Genomic DNA, 23843 nt, shown 5'->3' with positions numbered 1-23843 from the left:
GAAAAATCAGCTTGCAGGGAGCACGATCACCATGCCGAGTTCCACTCAATGCAACCCTCTTCAGCTCATTCGCAATAATGCGAGTAATATCAATCGGCTCATGCTCAATCATACGAGCAACCAGTGCAACAGACTCAGCAGGCAAAGAGGAAGTGTGACTCCTAGGCCTTAAATTATGAAGGACCACCGACATGAGAATCTGAGCATTAGTAGACAACGACTTCCTAGAGAATTTTTGGGGCTGTTGTGAAGGATTAAGATCATAAGACTGCCCCCTCGAACACAAGACCTCCCTCAGATGCTCCCAATCAAAATTACCCCTTGCTAATTGCACATGATACCCACACAGATCACCATCCTCAAAAGGTAATTGAGTTCCAAGAAACTCACGGATAGCCTGACGAGAAAAATCAATTTCCTTACCACGCACCCAAGTTTTGAACTTAAAGGGAACACATTCAACCGGAAATTCCTCATTTGGAACGGCATTAGCATAGAATTCTCTTACAATCTCCAAATGAAACTTAGGTGCAGGCTCACAAAGCTTAAGCCAACCATACTCCTCAATGGTGTTATGACACCACCCATAGGTTCCCTCAGGATTGATCCTCACAATTCGCTCTGGCCACCATGTCCTAACCTCTAACTTCTTGTACCTCTCCTCTTGGACATGACTCTTAAAACGGTTTTGATTAAACGGAATAGCCCTAGGTGCTTGAGAAGAACTGCCGCCTTCGGTTCCGGTCTTTCTTTTCTTAGAGCCTAGGAATTTCGGTCCCATCTGAAATGATTAAGGAAATAGCAACACAAAAACAAATATGTTAAAACAATACATAACAAAAATAAACAGCCCTAGTAAGAATTAAAGCACAAGATCACTCCCCCTGCATCAAACAAAAACAGGGAGAAGAGGGGATTTTTCTGAAATCCCCAGACCGCGCTAAGCGCGCCTACCGCGCTAAGCGGGCTCTGCGATTTGCAGAAAAAATCCCCTGCGAACCAGGGTTTCATCCATGCTTCAACAACACCCAAATTCAGATTAAACACAATATAAGGCACAAGAACATGATCTATTCTATGTTTTCAATAAACAAAACCCTAACCACATCATTTTTATTCCTAATCTCAATCTAAACCTTAATATATATAATGCAAGCATAAGAGAAAAGAAATAAGAAGAAGAAGAAGATGATAATACCTTGGTGATGATGAAGAAAGAGCAAAAACCCTTGGTTAATTAGCAAAGACAAAAAGAAAACAATGGAAGAAGGAAAGCTAGGAGAAGAAAATGGGAGAAATGAGGCAACAAAACCTCAAAACCCTACTTCCCTCACCCAGAATTCGTGCTGGGCCGGGTCAAGGACAAAGGGCCCAATAATCAAAATATATTTTTTTTTTTGAAAACCCACCCGCGCTAAGCGGGGTCTGAAGCGCGCTAAGCGCGCATCTCTCTGGAACTAAGGGTTCCAAAATTTCAAAAGCGCGCTAAGCGGGCTAGAGCGCGCTAAGCGCCCTTGACAGAACACAGAAAAAATTTTCTTCTACCAGCAAGTGTAACTTTACCGGTAGACTGATTTTGGCTCGACCAGAACGCAAAAAACATAAACGGTAAAAAACACATAAAACAAGCTGAATATTTACAAATTGGGGTGCCTCCCAATAAGCGCTTTGTTTAACGTCGATCAGCTCGACGGTCAAAGGCAATCAAGGATCACCAAACGATAAAACACAAGTTTCACGATTAAAATCGCTTCCTCGATAAACCTTCAACCTTTGACCATTAACTACCCATTCTTGCTTTGATTTTTGGTCCTCTATCACAATAGCCCCATGGCTTCTAACCTCTTTGACCAAAAACGGTCCGGACCATTTCGACTTCAACTTTCCCGGAAAAAGTCTTAACCGGGAATTGAAGAGTAAAACTAATTGCCCTACCTTAAAGTCCTTAATTCGAATCTTACTATCATGATAGAATTTGGTCTTTTCCTTGTAAATCGAATTAGACTTATAGGCATGCAATCTCATCTCTTCCAACTCATCTAGTTGGATTTTTCTTCTCTCTCCACACAACTTGTGGTCAAAATTCAAAAGCTTCAAGGCCCAATATGCCTTATGTTCTAGTTCTACGGGAAGGTGACAGCTTTTACCATACACCATTTGGAATGGTGTAAGACCGATCGGTGCTTTGAAAGCGGTCCGATATGCCCACAAGGTTTCATCAAGCTTCATTGACCAATCCTTCCTAGAGCTAGACACAGTTTTCTCAAGAATTCTCTTAATTTCTCTATTGGTCCTCTCAACTTGCCCATTAGTTTGTGGATGATATGGAGTAGCCACCTTGTGCTTTACTCCATATTGCTCCAACACTTTCTCAAGCGGGGCATTACAAAAATGAGATCCAACATCACTAATTAATACTCTTGGTGTGCCAAACCGCGAAAATATATTTTTCTTCAAAAATTTTATTATGGTCTTACCATCCGCTTTGGGTGAAGCAATCGCTTCCACCCACTTAGACACGTAATCCACAGCTACCAAGATGTATTCATTTGACATAGAGGAAGGGAAGGGTCCAACAAAATCAATGCCCCAACAATCAAATACTTCTACTTCTACAATACTTTGGAGGGGCATTTTCTCTCTTTTCCCTATTCCACCAGTTCGTTGACAACTGTCGCATGAGGCAACATGGTGGTAAGCATCTTTGAACAAAGTAGGCCACCAAAATCCCGATTGAAGGACTTTTGTGGCCGTACGCAAACCATTAAAATGACCACCATACGGCGAATTGTGGCAATGCCATAAAATGCTTTTTGTCTCCTCATCCGCGACACATCTTCTCAAAAGATTGTCACTACTCAACTTAAACAAGTGAGGATCATCCCAAACATAAAAATTAGCATCGTTCAAAAACTTTTTTCTTTGATTCCAAGTTAGATCCTCGGGTATCCAGCCGGATGCTTTGTGGTTAGCCATATCCGCGAACCAGGGTCTAACTTCTTGTACCATGTACAGTTTTTCATCCGGGAATTCTTCCCTCACCTCTTTTTCATTGTTTGTCACCTCGGTATTCACTAACCGAGACAAATGATCCGCAATCAAATTTTCTGTACCTTTCTTATCTTTCACTTCAAGATCAAATTCTTGAAGCAAAAGAATCCACCGAATAAGCCTCTGTTTTGAATCAGGCTTGGTGAGAAGATATTTGATTGCGGCATGATCAGTATAACACACCACTTTAGAACCAATGAGGTAAGAGCGAAACTTTTCCAATGCAAATACAATTGCGAGCAATTCTTTTTCGGTGTGGCATAGTTAACCTGTGCCTCATTTAAAACTTTGCTCGCATAATGTATAGCATGGAATTGTTTGTTCTTCCTTTGGCCTAAGACCGCACCAACCGCATAGTCACTCGCATCGCACATGAGTTCAAACTCAAGCGACCAATTAGGAGCGACAATTATGGGTGTGGTGGTCAAATTTGCTTTAAGTTCTAGGAAAGCTTTTAGACATGATTCATCAAAATTAAATTCCATACCTTTGTTGAGCAAATTACTCAAAGGCTTTGCGACCTTGGAGAAATCCTTGATGAATCTTCTATAGAACCCAGCATGTCCCAAGAAGCTCCTTATGCCTTTCACATTCACCGGAGGGGGAAGCTTTTCAATAACTTCAATTTTTTCCGGATCGACCTCAAGCCCCTTTGAAGATACCTTGTGGCCAAGAACAATCCCATCCGTTACCATGAAAGTGCACTTCTCCTAGTTGAGAACCAAATTTGTTTCAATACATCTTTCCATCACCACATCAAGGTTTTTCAAGCACAAGTCAAATGACGACCCGTACACAGAAAAATCATCCATGAACACCTCGATGCTTTTCTCGATCAAATCTGAGAAGATAGCCTGCATGCACCTTTGAAATGTTGCGGGAGCATTACATAGTCCAAATGGCATTCTTCGGTATGCAAAAACGCCAAAAGGACATGTAAAGGCAGTTTTCTCATGGTCCGCCGGATTCACTGATATTTGATTGTATCCCGAATAACCATCCAAGAAACAATAGAAATTTCTTCCGGCTAACCTCTCTAACATTTGATCCATAAAAGGTAATGGAAAATGATCTTTTCTTGTTGCTTGGTTCAACCTCCTATAATCAATACACATACGCCACCCGGTCACCGCTCTCGAAGGAATCAACTCGTTCTTCTCATTTCTCACAACCGTCAATCCACCCTTCTTAGGAACCACATGCACCGGGCTCACCCATTCGTTATCGGAGATGGGATAAATCATCCCCGCCTCTAATAACTTCACAACCTCTTTTCTAACAACTTCTTTCATGGTTGGATTCAATCGCCTTTGAGGTTGTGCCACGGGTCGAAAATCATCTTCTAACATAATCTTATGCATACAATAGGCCGGACTAATACCCTTCAAGTCGGATAAAACCCATCCTATTGCTTCTTGATTCTTTGTCAACACTTCCTTCAATCGATGCTCTTCCTTGCTAGACAAACCGTTATTAATGATAACCGGCTTAGTAGAATTGTCACCGAGAAACACGTATTTCAAGTGAGATGGTAACACATTCAACTCCACCTTTTGCTCTTCAACTTTAGGTTCATCCTTCAACTCTTCAATTTGAGTTTCAAATGGATTCATCTCATCACAAGCCTCTAAATTTCTCAAGCAATCTTCAATTTCTTTCTCTTGATCTTTGGTGAGAACTTCAAGAGCTTCCATTAAAGTCTTCTCAAGAGGATTCGACAAGTGCATTTGATTCTCCACTTTCATAATAGCCCTTTCGGTAGCATCGATTCTAAAACAATCATCATCATCACTCGGATGCTTGATGGCTTCAAAGAGATCAAGACATAATTCTTCATCTTGATACCTTAATTTCATTAAGCCATCATCAATATCTATCATCATTCGGGCCGTCTTCATAAAAGGCCTTCCTAAGATCAATGGAATCTCAGGATCTTCTTCCATGTCTATGACAATAAAATCAACATGATATCAAAATTTGTCAACCTTGACAAGCAAGTCTTCCGCAACTCCATGAGGATGAGCCGTGGATTTATCCGCTAATGATAACGTCATTCTTGTCGGCTTCAAATCGTTGATTCCCAATCTTCTCACCATAGACAATGGGATCAAATTAATGCTAGAACCGGTATCTACCAAACCTTTGCCTATGTGAACATTTCCAATAGACACCGGTAAGGTTACCCGCCCAGGATCATTTGATTTTATCGGAGTAGTGCGTTGAATTAACGCATTACAACAAGAGCTCACCGTTACTACCTCCGGATCCAAGAATCTTCTCTTCTTAGTGATGATGTCTTTGATGAATTTTGCATACATCGGCATTTGCTCTAATGCCTCGGAAAAAGGAACATTGATTTGCAACTTGCTAAAGATGTCCAAGAACTGAGCATAGTGCTTTGCATCTTCTTTCTTTGACGGACCGGGAGGGTAAGGTAGTTTCTTCACTTGAATAGAATCATCCTTCTTCTTTCCCTTCTCACTCACACTCAATTTTTTTCTCTCTTTTTCTACTACTTTCTCAAGATTTTCTTTTTCCACTAATTCTTTTTCTTTCTCATTTTCAACTAAATCACCCTCAACATTTTTTTCTACTTCGATCACCCTATCTTTTTCACTCTCAACAATTTCCTCCTCAACTATCTCTCCTACACCCATATCAATATTTCTACCGCTACGAGTTAGAATTGACTTACAATGCTCACGAGGTTTTTCTTGTGTAGTAGCCGGAAAAGGACCTTTGTTTTGATCGGCAAGTTGCTTTGACAATTACCCGACTTGAGTTTCAAGGTTCTTTATTGCGGCATCCGTACTCTTTTGGCTTGCAATTTGCAATTGCATGAATTGGCTAAGAGTGTCCTCGATTGAAGGCTTTGTTTGTTGAGGTTGTTGATTGTAACCACCTTGATAAGGATTTTGACGATTCGATGGACCCGCATCCGGCCTCCATCCTTGTTGATAACCTTGATTACCTCTTTGTTGGTAACCTTGGTTATTGTTGTAAGGTTGCTGTTGTTGTCTCCCACCATATCCTTGATTAGGATTAGAAACATAATTCACCTCTTCACCTGGTGGAGGACAAAAACCAGTTTGATGGTCACCCCTACACAATTCACAACACATCACCTGTTGATTTTTAGAAGGGATCCCATGTATCTCTTTGATTTGTTGAGGAAGTTTTGACATTTGTTGAGTGAGCAATTCTACTTATTGTGTCAATAACTTGTTTTGAGCAAGTATTGCATCACTAGTATTCAATTCAAGAACTCCTGGTTTTCTTTGCGATGCACTACGGTTGTGTTGCCCTTGATGATCATTCAAAGCCATCCTATCAATGATAGCAATTGCTTCAGCAGCTGTTTTTGACATCAACGAACCACCCGCGGTAGCATCTAAAAGAGTTTTTGGTTGAGGTTGGAGTTCATTCCTAAAGATATGGATTTGAGACAATTCATCAAACCCATGACCTTTGCATTTTCTAACCATGGACTTGAACCTCTCCCATGCTTCATTGAGAGATTCATTCGAACCTTGAGAGAACACCACAATAGAAGTTTTCGCTTCCATGAACCTATTGTGAGGAAAGAACCGATCCAAGAACTTCTCTTCTAACTCGTTCCAATTTGTCATGACATTATTTGGTTGATCAAGGTACCATTCCTTAGCTTTTCCAATTAAGGAATGAGGAAAGAGTCTCCTGAACACCTGTTCTTCTTCGGCTTCCGGAGCACCAATGGTTCCGGCGATCTCCTAGAACTTTGTTAGATGAGTAAATGGATCCTCGTGATCTGCCCCTGTGAACGGATTTTGGTATAACAATTGCAGTAACCCCGTCTTCATTTCGGAGTTTCTTCCATTGGCCTGATCACGAGCAAATTGTGCATTGAGACGAGGGCTGTTAACACAAGGCCCTCGAGGTGGAGGATCCGCAGCCATTTCTTCCTCAACCAAGTTTTCAACCGGAGTTGAAGAAGAAGATGCTTCTTGTTGTTGTCTTCTTTCCCTAGCTAGTTGTCTCCTCCTACGAGTTTTGCTATTCTGTCTACGCGCAGTCCTCTCAATCTCAGGATCAAAAAGGAGTTGATCTGCAGGTATACGTCCTCGCATAAACTGTAATCTGAAAAACTAACCAAGCAAATTAACAAACACAAGGAAAATAAGTTTAGAAACAAGATATTAATTATAAGACTCAATTCAAAACAAACTATTGCAATGCTTGCAATATCTAAACAATAATCCCCGGCAACGGCGCCATTTTGTTGAAAGAGTATTGTGGTGTACTTTTCGTTCATATCGTATCCACAGGGATTATTGCGATATCACCGCCGTTCTATAGCCTATTTTGTCTTGAGTTAATGTTACTTTAGTTTTAGGTTTGCAAAAGGTCATTCAATCACTTTAGTAGCAAAGAGTAAATTAATGAAGGTTCTAAGTTAAAGAAAATGCATCAAGATTCGATTTCATCGACCTAAGTTTGTATGTTTCCTTATAAATATATGCTTATGAACTTGCTAACGATCAATATAATTACGTATCGACACCTATATCGTCCGTGTCCGCAACGATATAGCTAGATTTACCGTATTGTTTAACCGACGATTTCTCCACCGTTTAAACAATACAAATAACGTTTTAAAACCGATACTTAGTAAACATCAAACTCTAAATCCATGTCTGCAACTTATAGTTTGAAAGATGATGAGTTAGGTCTAGATACAAACATTGATGTCTCAAACATTTATACCATAGAAAAAGCTTTAATAAACAAACTAAACCATCTATATTGATCATCACTTGTTCATACACATATATTCACAAGAAAAACATACAAAAGGCTAGGAAGATTACATCTTATCTTGATACAAAAGGGATTTAGCTATCCATGAGAATGGTAGCTTGCACAAGAAGGAAAGGATGAAGATCAACAAGCATCAAAGGCGATTAATCGACGATCAAGGCTTCCAATCTTCAACTCTATGTTTGCTACAGTGTATTATGCTCTTGGTTCTCTCTAAAATATCTCTACATACATCTCAAAGTGATTTGGCCCCTAATCAAATAAACAAAGTTTCGCAGGCCGCGCTTAGCGCGGTGTAGCCCGCTAAGCGCGCCATCAAAAATTGCTTAAACCGCCCAACCGTGCTAAGCGGGCTCCAGACCTCGCTTAGCGCGGAACTCTCTGCCAGAACTTCCTTCTTTTCTTCAAAACCGCGCTTAGCGGGCTCAACCTCGCTTAGCGCGCTACCTCTTTTCAGCAATCTTTGGCTTTGGTCTTGGAACATCTTCAAAGTCCTTTTTCCACGGTCCAAGCTTCCAATTATCTGAAAAAACTACAAAATCCAACATAGATTGCAAAGATAAGAACTATTCAACAATAATATAAATATAAGAATAAATATATACCAAATGATAATAAAATACTACTATTAACCACAAAAAGACTTGAAAGTTACCAAAAATTACCTAAGATATTTACACAAATTGGTAACTAACACTTGTTCAACGTTCTGAACCTGTTGAAGACTCTGCAGATGCTGAATGTTTTGGATCTGCTGCCCCCTGGGTTGTGAGGTCTCATGCCTCGGTCTTCTCTGCCCGGGAGGAGCATGCTGCTGTCCCTCCTGCCGGCGACGATTCGTCCCCTCGCGGGTGGACTCCTCGATGAGCTATTGCAGGAGGAAGGGGTCAGGGTTTGGGATGTTGTTATCAGCCATGACGATTGTGAATGGATTAGCTTTGATCTTTTTTTGTTAAAGAAGGGGGAGCAAGATTCCCACAGACGGCGCCACTGATCGTACCTGATCAGAAGAATCGTCAAGGCGTCAGAATCTGGCTTGAAGAGCAAGATGGGGGGGGTACCTGCAAGGTCCTCCGATGCTAAAGTCAGTAGCTATCAGAGAATGAAGGTTTAGAGAGTGAAGAATATGATACCTGACCCTCTAGTGAAAGAGGGTATTTATAGCCCCCAGCGTTGGGTCAAGGTTTCCTAATTGGGCCAAATCCAATTGGAGGCCCACGTGCTAGGAAACTGCCAGAACGTCCTTGTGCTAGGGCTGAGTCAGCAGGTGACCCACGTTCTGGATGAGCGTGGCGTAGGATCCGGAGGAGGTTGACCGGATCCTTCACTGAAGTGTGACGCGTGGTCTTCGCGCCTGGTCAATCCGTAACGGCTACCAAGTAAATGGGCCCAAACGCTTTGGGCCTGCTCGGCTGGTGGGAAGAGCTGGGCCTGCTCGGCCCAGTCCAGAACATTAACCATAAAAATGTATGTCATTAACCACTTATTTTACTTATAATTTTATTAACTACTTTTACTACTACATTAACCAATAAAATACATACTATTAAGTATTAACCATGTTCAAAACCCATTTACAACCGATTGGTTTGCAACCAGGAACCAAGTCTACTAAGTGCCAGGTCTTGTTAGATTCCAGAGAATCTATCTCATCATTAATAGCTTCTTGCCATAAGTCTGCATCCAGAGATGACAAAGCTTCTAGAAGATTTATTAAATCTTCTTCTATATTATAAGCCGCATAGTCAGGCCCATAATCTTTAGAGACTCTTACTCTTTTACTTCGTCGAAGTTCTATTTCTACATTTTTGTTGCTTTTTGTGCTTCTTATCACAAGAATGTGACTCGATTGAGTGCCCCCACTATTTCTCAATTTGAAGGGATATTCGTATTCATAGAAATCAACATCATTTGATTCTATGATCGCTTTTGCATTTAGGTCATAAAACCTATATGCCTTACTGTTTGTTGCATATCTAATGAATACATATTCATATGCTCTACTAGCGAGTTTAACTCGTTTCGGATCCGGATTTCTGACATAAGCCAGACATCCCCAAGTTCTCAAATAAGACAAGATTGGTTGTCTTTTCTTTAATATATCATAAGGAGATATATTACTCTTTGACTTGGGAACTCTATTCAGGACATAACAAACAGTCAATAAAATTTCCCCCCACTAGTGAGGTGCAGCACCAGAATTCATCATAATTGCAACAAAAAATTCAGTAAGAGTTCTATTCTTTGTTTCTGCTTTACCATTTATTTCAGGGGAATATGGAGCAGTCGTTTCATGTACAATTCAATGTTGTTTATAAAAATTATTAAATAAACTAGAATCATACATATTACCTATCACTACAAATTCTTACTAAATCATTTTCAAATTCTTTACAAAGTTTTTAAACTTATCAGTTTCATTCACAAAAATATCATTCTTTGTGATGATGGTGTATAAATCTACCCCAATAAACTGACTAAATCTTTTCTTATTTAGAAGAAGAAAAAAAACATAACACGATTCTTTATAGTCTCGAGACCATACATGACATCTTTCAAGATTGAAGTCTTTTCACAGGTGGACCTTGTTCCACTTCTCCAATATCGACAACATTAGTGGTGTGGACATCTCCCAACAACACTTTCTTATATTTAGTATTCGTGTGAGTTTTAAACATAACACGATCATAACAAACATGATGAGAGACGTCAGTGTTTATCCATTAACCATCAGATTCATCAACCATGTTGATTTCAATAATCATAGGATTAAATTATCCATTAGCCAGGTTAATCCGTGCCTTCCAGGCTACACCAGGTTCAAGCATTACAGGCTACATCTCTTAGCCATATGACTTAGTTTTCCACAGTTGAAACAAAAGGAAAACAACGTCATTTCTCTGAGGTGGTGGTTGTTGTCTAGTTGGAGCAATTGGGGCCACAGAAGGGTTCCCATTCTTAATTCGGTTCACAATATTGCAGTTCTAATTCTATAATGATTTGCCATATGGCTTTAGAACCACACCGAATTTCTTTTTGTTGTTTAAAACAACCAAGACTTTTCTATTTAATCATGTCTCTGATATTCTTCTTTAATGAGAATAATCAGTCTCCCAACTAAAAATTATTTTATTTTGTAACAAAACATAATTCTTAAAAACTTTCAAACAGGGCAGTTTGTCAATAATAAAAGAAATTCGAATTGCTTATAAATACATACCTTCAGTGATGATCTTATGGGCAATCTTTTGAATTTCGTGACTGAGTTTCTATGGACCTTTCAACTACCATCTGATACTTCACGTAGCTGCTAAAATCATTCTTATGTTCTCCAGCTTCTTCAATGTCGTACTTGTTTTTCAGAGTCTCTTAAACATATTTTGAAGTATCACAGTTACTGTAATAGTCATACAAATCATTTGTGATTCCATTCAGAATATTATAATCATTCTTTCTATAAGGTGATTTCTTTCCTAAGCTGTAAATTGTTTGCTTTAATCTGTGCAGCAGATTCAGCTTCAACACTATTACGTGTTCCTTTTGATCATCAAATTTCTTACCGTTAGTTTGTTTAGTTGAACCAAAAGGAGCAACAAAATGTCCTTGGTCAAAATGTTAGCTATCTTTTTCAACATTAAGAAGAAAACCATCATGTGTTGCCAACATTTGAAGTGACATCTCTCAAACATGAACGATTTGTCAAAGAAAGTATCCGCAAAACTATCAATAATTTCTTCAGTAGCCATGACAATTCGAAACGTCTTAAAATTGTTGGATCACGATTTTAACAAGTTTGCCACCGAAGAAATTACCGGGTCGAGTCGCGGATCAGTACGCTTTCTTTAAGACATTTCGCGGTACTGCCAAAATTATGCAAAGCAGCTCTTAATAACCACGACGCCTCCAGGATAAAACAACCCAGTTCTATACTATACGATTACTACTTGCACGGTAGATAATCAGTCTAGAAATACACCCTCAGATGGTACTAAGACCATTCAAATATGGTATACATACCATCTTAGTATCTGGTATAATGACCAGTCGTAGTAATTTCTCAAACCAAGAGAAATTTCAATAATTCTCTAAAGAGAATCCAAGAAAAAATTAAACTTGATAATTTCTCAACTTAAACGAGGAGAAATTAACATTATTCTCCAAGGAGAACACAAGATAGTACTCGGAAAATTCAACGAGTAGAAAGAAAGGGGGAGAAGTTGGCGCTTCGACAATTCGAAAGACGCCGAGTTATGAGAGTGAGGAAGGAAAAACTCAAAATAAGTTTTTGGTGTGTTTTGGAATGAAACAAGTGACTTCATTATATAATGAAGTAAACTAGTTAAGATTTCTAATCTAAGCAATGTGGAACTAAGGAGTTTTTGCAACTAACATACAATGTGGGACTTGACTTAATGAACTTTTTCAATTCATCTCACTATATTGTAATACATATACAATATTCCAACAATTATTTTTATTAATATTTTGGTAGAAAAGAAAAACTTTATACGGTGTAGTGTATAAAATAAGTGTATGAATAGCAAATCTGTAAATTAAAATATCAAACATCATTTTATTCATATAAAATAAGATCAATGAACATCAAAAGTCAACGAAGAAATATAAAAAAAATTGAATAATTTTTATTTCAAAACCAACATTTATTAATCAAAATGCCTAACATAATTTTGTAACTAGATATATTTTCAACTATTTTTCCAATGTTAAAAATTTTGCTTGCTCTCATAGGTCTGTCCAAATTGCCAATTGGAAGGAGCAACAAAACCAAACTTTAAAGCTTTTCCATCACTTGTAGTAACAAGAAATGACAAGCTTTGCCCTACCAACATCTGATTGATATGCCAAACTTGTCCCGAATTATGTGTCATGGGAAGCCAGCCAGTCTTAGATCCTTGAATACTAACTTGAGAAACATCACCAGCATTCGCAACATTGTACACCAAAACCATCAAAAAATAAGGGTTTCCTTTAAATTCAAACCTAACACCCCCTCTTTTGACACATGGAACACGTCGATATTTAACAGGAATGACACCGGCTTTGTCTTGCGCTATAGATGTGAACATTTTATAACTCAAATTAAAGTGTTTTTGTGGAGGATTACACCAAGCGTTAGTGGTTTTGGAATAATCAGGAGGACAAAAATTTGTCGCAGTCACTGTGATTGGAGCTGCACCTTTTATGCACCATAGAGGGTCGTTTACACACACTATTTGAAAACAAGCACCACAAGTTAGTCCTTTGTTGAATAGAGCATCGCTTAGTGCTGTAGTTGCAAGACCATATCCTTGTTTAAAGAGATCACCATAACCACAAGCCCCCTCTACAAAAAAAAAAAAAAAAACCACATATAATAAGTGTGATAAATATATGTAAAGGAAAAAGAAAGGTTGATTTTATAACTTACGCATGGTTCCACCACCGGCTGCATCACCATAGAAAGTTGCACGGGCATCAATCCAGTTTCGATCAATACCACCTGCCATAGCTTGTGCGAGGAGCATCATAAAAAAGAACAAAGGAGGCAAAGAGTGAGACATGGCCATGAAGAAGGTAAAAGGAATAAGAAAGATGGTGGAATTGTAGGTTTGAGTGAATGATGGATGAACGATAGTTATTTAAATAGGTGGTAAGGACATTAAGAAAATAAAAATATATATAAAAAATTTGTAGTCAAATGTCAAAAGAAGTAATCAAATTCATTTAACTTACTCTTATCTATCTATTTATATATTTACACTTACTTTAAGATGAAAAATAAATCAATTATAAATTTTTTATTCAATTTAAAATAAATAAAAAATGTATTAATGATATTTTGTTCTATTTTGAATAAAAAATATTAGAGAATTTGTATTAATAATAAACATGATATATATATATATATATATATATATATATATTAGAGAATTTGTATTAATTATAAAATCAAATTTTAAAAAAATAAATTTTGAATTCATTTTGAACATCAAATTATTTTGGTTTGGTGAGTTTCAAATTTTAGAAAAAAGATAAATTTATCTTTTTCATTGTGTGTATTTATCTATCATAAACTTTTCATGTTTTTTTTGTCAAAAGAAAATACTTATAGATTTTTTTTGATATAAATGTTACCATTTTTATCATAAAAAATTAATAATATTTTTTGATAAATTAAAATTTTAATATAATTTATTAGATTGTAATATTATTTATAATTATAATTAATATATTACATATGTTTTTAAAAGAAGCATAAAAAATAAATAAAATTTATAGATTCAATTGTTTTATAATATTTTTTTTAAAAAAATTTAATGGATAAAATTTACTTTTGATGAGTTGAAAGTTTTTTTTTAATGTGAGTTGATGTAATTTTAATGTTTAAAGTAAATACATAAAAAAAATTGGTTGATAAAAAATTTATTATTATATTCTCTCTAGTCCTATTTATCATAGAAAATTGATTTTTTAAATTAATTGAAGAAATAATATATATGTCTATTATACAATCCAAATATACTAATTATTCAATGAAACTGAAAAGTAACTTTTTTCTTTTAAATAATAGTTTCTAATACTTAAATTAACGATATCTCGACCATTTTAATATAATTAAATTTAAAAATTACAAAAATATATTACTTATTATTTATATAGATTAAAAATAAAAATAAATTATCTTAAATTTTTATTAAAATAGATTAGGTCAATTTTCTAGTTTCTTGTATCAGGTCAAAATATCACATATGATTTTATATCAAGTATGTGATATTTTTTTAAAAAAATTTATAAATAAAACAATACTTAATAGGTTGAATCAATTTTTATAGAAACAAAATAATTTGGTGAAAAATTCTCATTCTAGGTCCAAACAAATTTTAAAAAATAAAATAAAATTGAATTTCAATAATTAAATAGTTTACCCAATACATTATATTCCTTTTTATCACAACATTAATTATTATTAATATATATTAATCATACAAAATCATTTTTATATAAAAAATAAATAAAAAAGAAAAATATAAAAATAGTCAATACTATATATTTTATAGGAATATAATAAAGAACAGTTTATTATATTTTGTTTTGACCAGTATAATTTGTTTAGACAAATACTATTTATTTTTAAAGTAAAAAAAAAACACAAAATCATATTTAATTGATTGAGTCAATTTTTATAGAAACGAAATAATTTGGTCAAAAAATTTGCCTTTCTAGGTCAAAATAAAATTTTAAAAAATAAATAAATATGAATTTCATTAATTAAAGTGTTTATCTTAAAAGAATTAACATGTCAATTTTTTCTTTTAATTGATTTTTTATGTATTGGTCAACAAAATAAAACCAAAAAAATTGATTTCCCATGCAATGGTTTACCGAAAAATTAAATTTGAATATGGAAATATGAAAATGTTTAATTTCATTTACTTAATAAATCCAATACATTATTTTCGTTTTTATCACAACGCAAAATCACCTTTATAAAAAAATTAAGTTAAAAAAATATAAGAATAAGCAATACAACCTGAGAGGGTTGGTCCAGCGAAAAGGAGTTTGGGTCCCAAGAGTTTTTTCTCCTTGTGGACTCGAATTTAATCGACATGACTGGTTGGATATAACATATATTAAAAAAAATACTATATATTTTAAAAAAATAAAATAAAGAACACTTTTTTCTTGAATAATATTATATAACAACAAAGCAAACAAATACAAAAAAGCGGGGGACTATACCAAGACCCATTTAACGAGAACAAAACCTAAAGAATGACATACCAAGCCTATTCTTCACAAACACTACTACGGAAAAGGGCTACGAAAGCGCTTTTTTGGGGCTACTAAAGCGCTGCCAAAGCCAGCGCTGCCGTAGGTAACGAAAGCGCTTTTGAAAGTGCTCTGATAGCCCCCTCTATAAGAGCGCTTTTTCCACAAAAGCGCTCTGGTAGCCACCCTATAAGAGCGTTTTTTTCAGAAAAGCGCTCTGGTAGCCCCCTATAAGAGCGCTTTTTCCAGAAAAAGCGCTCTGGTAGCCCCCCTATCAGAGCGCTTTTTCTGAAAAAAGCGCTCTGGTAGCCCCCCTATAAGAGCGCTTTTCTAAAAGAACTTTCGTAGGTTGCATTTTTTTTTAATTTTTTATGTTTTTTTTTAATCTTAGGCAGCGCTTTAGTAGGTGGCCCTTTAAGAGCGTTTTTTTAAAAGCGTTGTCGTTGCTAAATGAGGCAATTTAAAGTGTAACCTGTAATTTAAGCCTCCTAGTTCGACATGTAATATTTTCGACCTGTAATATATTTTCAACCTGTAATATTTTCGACCTGTAATATATTTTCGACGATATATTTTCAACCATAGGTAGGACAATATATATATATATATATATATATATATATATATATATATATATATATATATATATATATATATATATATATATATATATATATATATATATATATATATACTAATATAATACCATTATAATATTCAAAATTATATATATATATATATATATATATATATATATATATATATATATATATATATATATATATACATCATTATAGTTCCTGTCAAACAAACTAAATCATGTAAAGTATGATATATATACAGAAAGTTTCACATGTAACTAACTCATGTCAAACAAACTAAATCAGTAACATCAACAATATTATACTTCAAATATTGGCAACAGTATGAACAAAGTTAGTAACCACCCTAGAGTACTATAATATTATACTTCAAAAGTTTGATCGTTTCGCGGCCTGGTCCTGCAAAGTATGAACAGAACAACACGGTCAATTAAAGGCTCAACAACAACAAAAACAAACATGAAACAAACTTTCAGTTTCAAATCAATCCACCAAAGTACTACATAACAAAATAATGTAGTCATAAAACTGTTCACATAATAATGTATTCATACCTATATGAATAGTTGCTGAATATAAAATTGACACAATTCCTCTTTGATTTCTTCCAACTTAAGTCTCGTGTAAGAAGCAGCATAGAAGTCATCAAAGTACTACATAACAAAAACATAATATGAATGATTTAGTTAAATGTAATAAATTATAAGAATTTATCTTAAGTTATAAATCCATACCGTGATTGGAATCTCTAATTGATTCGTTTGAATGATTTCTTTCATAAACCTCAAAACATAGTATCCGCAATCTGAACTATTTCGCTGTATCGGACACTACATAGAAAAACAAATAAGATTTTATAGTTGTCTTGTTTTATCAAGTAGCATAAATATTATAAGCAAAATTGTGAAAATTAATGTACCTGCACTTGATCCAAGTAATGTTGTTTGATTTTTGTTTTGTCTTGATTTTTGTTTTGTCTTTAGCTAAACCTATAGCAGCGCTTTTTATTAAAAGCGCTCTCGTAGTTGTGCTGCTAAAAAAATCAGCTCTCAAAAAATCAAGAATCGTAATAAAGTTAGTGTAGTCAGGAATCATTAGTCTTATATTGGCCAGAGAGTTTGCGCAACTGTTTTCCTCTCTAAAAATATGAGTTGCAACAAATGACATGTTAGACGTTATGTTGACACAATTGACCCACCTGGTACAAACTTGCCACGACATATTGAAAGGAGGAGAAAAAGCTTTAACCACCACTATAGAGTCAGTTTCTAACCAAATATTCCTTCAATCCTTCTCATGAGCGAACTCAATTGCAAACATTGCACCATTGAGTTCGGAAATGATAGAGTTAGAAACACCAATAAAACTAGCAAAAGCTCCAAGGAACCTACCATCATAATCTCTAGCAATACCCCCACAAGCAGAAATATCCGAGTTGCCTTGAGAAACACTATCACATTTGATTTTAATGCAATCCCAAAGAGGTGGTTTCCAAATTACTTCCAAAATCTTAGGAGCTCAGGGAGGTTGAATAATGACTTTAAACAACTTAAGAATTTCAAAATATTGAATATTTAAGAACAAAGGAGTTTTGAATATGTTACCCATCAGTCCAGAAACCGAGATAATTCTAGAAATAGCTGAAGAAGGGATGGTGATTTTATCCTTGAATCTTCTACAATTACGGGCTAACCAAACCGAATTGAAAATTTGGATAGCCGTAACATTGAAAATTAAATTGCATTGCTTAGACCAAGTACGCTTGCTAATGCACCAAATATCATCCCAATTAAGAATCTTAGAGTTAATCCACAGAGTAGAAACAAGCCACTGCCAAAGATGGGCTGCAAAAGGGAAAGCAAAAAATAAATGGGAGGAATACTCTTCCTCAGCATAGCACAAACTACAGATTGAAGGAGAGGAAAAATTCATTCTCTTGAGTTGATCATCCGGGGCAAGTTTATCAAGTAGGAACCTCCAATCCATAAAAGATTTAGACGGCAAAATAAACTTTTCCCACACCCAACTCCGCCAATCCAATCGAACTCCCGGACAACGCATAAACTCTTAAGCCTCTTTAAGGGAGAGATCACCCGAGACTGAATGGTTCCATAACCGCTTGCCAGGTCAAAGATCGAAAGGAATGTGGAAGTTTCTAATATGATTTTGAATCAAAATTGGCAAGGGAACTGCAGCATTAGAAAAGTCCCACTTATTGTCAATAATAAAGCTACTGACCAACACCGAATCCGCAACAGAGTTCAACAAGGGAGAAGAATTCGACATGTTCCCTGAATCCAAATGCAACGGGTCACCACACCAATGTTCATACAAAAAATTAATCAATTTACCGTTGCCCAACAGCCAAGAAGAATTGTCACAAAGGTTTGGAATATTCACTTTGATACTAGAGGAGATTGAGGAAAAGATATGGTGATTCATGACGCCGTGTTTTCTCAAAACACAACTTCTAAGGAGACAAAACCCAAGGTTCATCTGAATTGTAAAAATCCCAACCAATCTTTAAAGTAGAAGCCTCATTAAGCGCGAGTAAAGAGCGAATACCAAGCCCGCCTTCCGTTAAAGGTTTACAAATACTTTTTCAAGCCACAGTAACGACTTTGCTTTTTGCAACGTCTCCACTCCATATGAAATTACGGGAAGCCTTGTCAATACGAAGAATCAATAAAACCATCCATGCATAAACCATCATCAAGTGAATAAGCATACTATGTACAAAGATTTCACCAATTCCACTCTTCCCGCAAAGGATAGGAGGGATCCTTTCCAAGAAGAAAACTTAAATATGATTCTGCCGGCAATCGATTGAAGGAATAAACTTTGCGGCTTACCCTTAAAGATTGGAACTCCAAGGTGCACGAAAGGAACATCTCCATTGTTAACACCGAAACGGTACGCCAGAATGTTTAGTCTGGATTGCAACAAGGCTCCTCCAAAAATGCACAACTTGCTTCAATTGATCTACTGCCCAGAAACTGCAGTATAATCTTTAGAGAAAGTTCATCTTCACTTGAATTTTCTTTAGATTCTTCTTCTTCAACTTGAAAAGCCTTTGTGTTTTCATACTTAGACTTTAGAGCTACATATTTACCTTTTATACGAGGTTCATCTTCTTGAAGTTCAATATCATGACTCCTTAAAGAACTTATTAGTTCCTCAAGACTAGTACAATTCAGATCCTTGGACATCCTCAAGGTAGTTACCATCGGTCTCCATTTCTTAGGAAGACTTATGATAATTTTCTTGACATGATCTGTCGTAGAATATCCTTTGTTCAGAACCTTGAGTCCTGTAACAAGCATCTGGAATCTTGAAAACATAGTTTCAACAGATTCATCATCTTCTATTCTGAAGGCTTCATATTACTGGATTACGGCCAGAGTCTTTGTCTCCTTAACTTGAGCATTACCTTCATGAGTCATCTGAAGAGAATACACTTTGCAGTCTCTTTATCTGTGATCTTCTCAAACTCAGTGTGGGAAATAGCAGCTAGTAGAATTGATCTAGCTTTGAAGTGATTCTTGTAGGTATTTTTTTGAGCATCTGCCATTGCACTTCTTGCAATCTTGATACCTTTATCATCTACTAGATAATTGTAGCCATCAACTACCAGATCCCATAGATCAAAATCAATAGCTATGAAGTAAGTTTCAATTATGTCCTTCCAATAGTCAAACTTTTCTCCACCAAACATAGGAGGTTTTTTACTATATTGATCTTTATCCTTATTATCAATAACGACAGTTTTGTCAGAGTCGTTAGCCATTGTTTTTTATACAGTCTGGATCGGTACTGAACATTGTTAAGTGCTTGATAAAAAATCAAACTTTTTATCACTCAGAACTGGAGCTCTCATGCCAACTGAACGTGTGAAAAACAAAAGAAAGGGGGTTTGAGTTGAGTTTTAAAAATAAACGCTTCTCAAAGAAAATCTCCTTTAAAAATTCACTATTGATAATAAAGATAAATAAGCAAGGAAAGAACAAGGTATCTTTACTAGTTCAATTGAAAATTATCAAGCTAATCTAGTCCACCCGTCAAGGTGAATTTGCCTTATCAAACAAGGTCTTAATCCAATTGTCTCAAGATTATTACAATGCACAAGCTAACTACAAGTGACTTACGTACAGACTCTAAGACACACTAATCTTAGACTTCTCAAGGATTCTGCCATGCAAGTTAATTTTTGTTTTTTAAAACTCATAAGCTTTTCAAAACTATTTTTCAATTGATCAATTTTATTAGGGAGGTCTATTCGCCTCCCCTGTAGACTGTTGTGTTCTCGTATTCACACCTAACACTACTGTTGAAGCTTTAATTTGTGATGGTGATTAGCTTTGAGTATTGCATGGGAATAGGAACAAAGGTAATATGCTCTCTTGATTTGGGTGGCAAAACAAGTTGTGGTCCGTCGGGCCAGGCCAGCCCGCGCACCTGCCATAAAATAGCGAGTTGAGTAAGGATTTTGGCCCGTCGCCCACTAAAGCCCACCCCGCCAAAACCCGTCGTCCGCTAATACTCGCTCCGCCAAAACACGCCGTCCGCCAAAGCCCGCATCGCCTATTCGTTCAGTATATCTCCCCTTAAGTCCGCCATTTTTTAATTAATCCTAATAATTCTAATTATTGATGGTTTAACTTATACATTTATGTGTAAATATATGCAACATTTTTTAAAGTAAAATTTGTTTAAATGATGCTTTATAAAAAATTATTCTAAAAAATAAATAAAAATTTTAATCGAAAGATAAAAAAGTCTATTAATTTATCAAAAATAAAAAATAAAAAAATGAAAAAATAGGTGGTCAAGCCCGCCGTCCACCAACCTGTCATCTTGGCAGAGCGAACTTGATTTTTATGTCCATTTCAACTTGGCGGACATGCCCGCCCTGCTTTTTTTTTTACGGGCATAAGGCTGGACGGAGCGGCCATTCCGTTTTGTCACTATTACTCTTGATTATTAAATATAAACTTTTAAAATTAAAATTGATAATTTATTGAAATTAACTCTTTCTTTTTGGTAATAGATGGAGAATGCGCAAATAAAAATTACATAGATATTTTCTTTATTTTTCTTATTCATTTTGAAAAAAAAAAGTTTTTTGTTTTATTATTTTAATCATATAATCTTTTTGTGATATAATGTATTTTGTGATATATTGATGATGGAAACGATGGTGGTGCAGTTTAGTATGCCATGATAATTTTATTTTGTTGGTCTTGATCTATATGAATTTAATTGGTTTGAAAAACATCATATTGCAAATTGTCCCTTGAGTACTAGCTATGGAAGTAATGCTAACAATTACATTTATAGTCATCCTTGTTGGTGGCTTAACAAGATTTACTTAAAGAACATGTATAATAAAGGCTTGCAAGTGTTGTAATCATTAAGAGATGGGAATGTGTCAATTTCTAATAAATTTTGGTGTAACATTTTTGAGACAAAGTTAAATTCTAATTTTATTACTTTTTTTTCACTTCAATATTTTCTCTTAAAAAATATTAATTTAAAATATTATATATATATATATATATATATATATATATATATATATATATATATATATATATATATATATATATATATAAAAATAGACTTTAAACAAATGACTTTTAAATTTGTAAAGCGTGAAGTTAAAAACTCGAGTTTGAGCATAGTTAAGACGAGTTTGACTCCACTCAAACATTATTCTTTAGTATTTGGACATATGTTATTTGTAAAAATTATAAATTTAGAATAATAATATATTATTAAAAGACAATAAAATACAATTAATAGGTGATTTCAAAAACTTTCTTTTACTTCTATTTGATTCACTTGTTTTCTTAGCATGCCAAGTATATATTGTTTAAAAAGTATATAGAATGTTGATTTTATTGACCGAATATGTATTTAATTTTAACAACAGAAAATTACTAGAATGTTAATTAATAAATAACTAGTACTTTTACCTGTGCGATGCACATGACTATTAGGAAGATATATCATATTTTTATAAATGTAAAAAAAAAATTATATTTCATATGTTATGAATATAAAAATTATAATTAATTAGTGAAATTGGAATTCTTGGAATTGGTAATTTGAAAAGAGTTGTATAAAAAAATAAAAAGATTTGAATAATTAAATGCAACTATAGATTTAATAAGAATAGATTTAATAAGAAGTTAGGAGGGAAACTTATTAAGGATTAGGAGGGAAACTTGTATTTTGTTTTAATATATTAAGGATATTATAGTTTAATATTTTGTCATATGTTTCCTTTTTTTGAAAGTACATATAAAATAATAATAATAATATGAATTTTGTTTGTTACTTAACTTAATAACAGCATTTTTACTCAAGAATAATTATGAATTTCAACGTAATTATGAATTAACCCTCAATACAATTTAATTTGTTTTTTTTTTGGTAAAACTTACTTAATGTACACGACAAGAAATTCTGCAATTTGTCAGGGATTAAATTTTTCATAAACTACAAAAATCCTTCACTAAATTGCAAATTGCGAGAAGAAAAGTCTCCTGGCAAAATATGGAGTTGCAAATTGAGTTGCCTGGTGTAAAACCCCTCGCTAATTTGCTTGGTGGGTAGCCCATCGCAAATTGCAGAACATAGATGACACGCAGACGTAGACCCGGTGTAATGGTGCAGTTGACGCAGAGAAACAGAGTTGTGTCAGTCAGTTTGCTTGGGACTTTCCCCCTCACAAACGATATACGTTTTTCATTTGCTTGGGGTAAACCCCCTGACAATTTGTTAGTATATATATTTGATAATTAATATAAATAATATTATAATTTTAAAATAATATGAGTTAATAATTAATAATTTATAAAAATACAAATACTAATTAAAAACTTAAAATTATATTCTAAATAGTTAAAATAAATATCCATACATGATATTAAACTCCATACATATTAAACTACAAATACTAATTAAAGTTCATACAACTTAAAATCCATAAATATTCAAGATATTTTAAAAAAACTTCATACAAGCTCAAACATTCTCTTCCTCTTCATCTACCGCTTCCTCTTCAACAACTCCTCCATGTCCACTGACTTCTCCATATCTACCATCTGAATTTTGTGAAGCAAAAAATTGAATAATTCTTTGTGCGCGCTCATTTGCAATCCGCACAGCTTCTTGATACTCAAGTGTCTGCCTCCTCATTTCTTCCCGCAACTTTGTTTCTCTTCTCATCATTTCTTCTTGCATCTCTATTTGTTTTCTCTTTATTTCTTATATTTCTGCATTTCTTGCGGCCACTTCACGTGCTGCCTCGGTATTCGCTAAATTTCTTGTAATTTCAAGCATTTCAACAGTTAATATTGGTGGAGTTGATGATCCTTCCCCATCAGCAAGTGTCATTTTGAAAGACCTGCCACGCCTCTTAATAGTTTTGGCATACCCTCCAGTACCATCACTCTCCCATTTTTCTTCTTTCAGCCAGAAACATCATATTTTGGCACTAGTTTTTTTTTTTTTTTTGCTTGGGGGGTACTCCTCGCAATGTTTATTTTCAAAATTCAAAATTTTCACTACTCTCCATTTGCGAGGGGTTACCCCTCTCTATATGAATTTTGCTTTTTT

General features: G+C 34.9%; 1 protein-coding gene across 1 annotated transcript; it reads right to left on the bottom strand.

The window, feature by feature from the left end:
• Positions 1 to 12509: 12509 nt before the first annotated feature.
• Positions 12510 to 13466, bottom strand: LOC131611213 (expansin-A23-like). The gene is made up of 2 exons (XM_058883305.1): positions 13277 to 13466; positions 12510 to 13192 (listed from the first exon to the last, which is right to left on the bottom strand). The coding sequence occupies exons 1-2, from the start codon at positions 13413 to 13415 to the stop codon at positions 12573 to 12575; spliced, it is 759 nt and encodes a 252-aa protein (XP_058739288.1). The 5' UTR covers positions 13416 to 13466; the 3' UTR covers positions 12510 to 12572.
• Positions 13467 to 23843: the final 10377 nt, after the last annotated feature.

Source organism: Vicia villosa, linkage group LG6 (assembly GCF_029867415.1).
Source record: "Vicia villosa cultivar HV-30 ecotype Madison, WI linkage group LG6, Vvil1.0, whole genome shotgun sequence".
Lineage (NCBI taxonomy): Eukaryota > Viridiplantae > Streptophyta > Magnoliopsida > Fabales > Fabaceae > Vicia > Vicia villosa.
The sequence above is the reverse complement of the archived record's forward strand: the minus strand, read 5'-3'. Positions and strand labels throughout refer to the sequence as shown.

What these genes read in the sequence shown, in the direction of transcription:
- LOC131611213 (XM_058883305.1), bottom strand. Translation starts at nt 13,415, where the DNA reads ATGGCCATGTCTCACTCTTTGCCTCCTTTGTTCTTTTTTATGATGCTC. An exon ending in AGCCGGTGGTGGAACCATGC is followed by an intron (nt 13,193 to 13,276) that starts GTAAGTTATAAA and finishes TTTTTTTTGTAG; the next exon opens with AGGGGGCTTGTGGTTATGGT.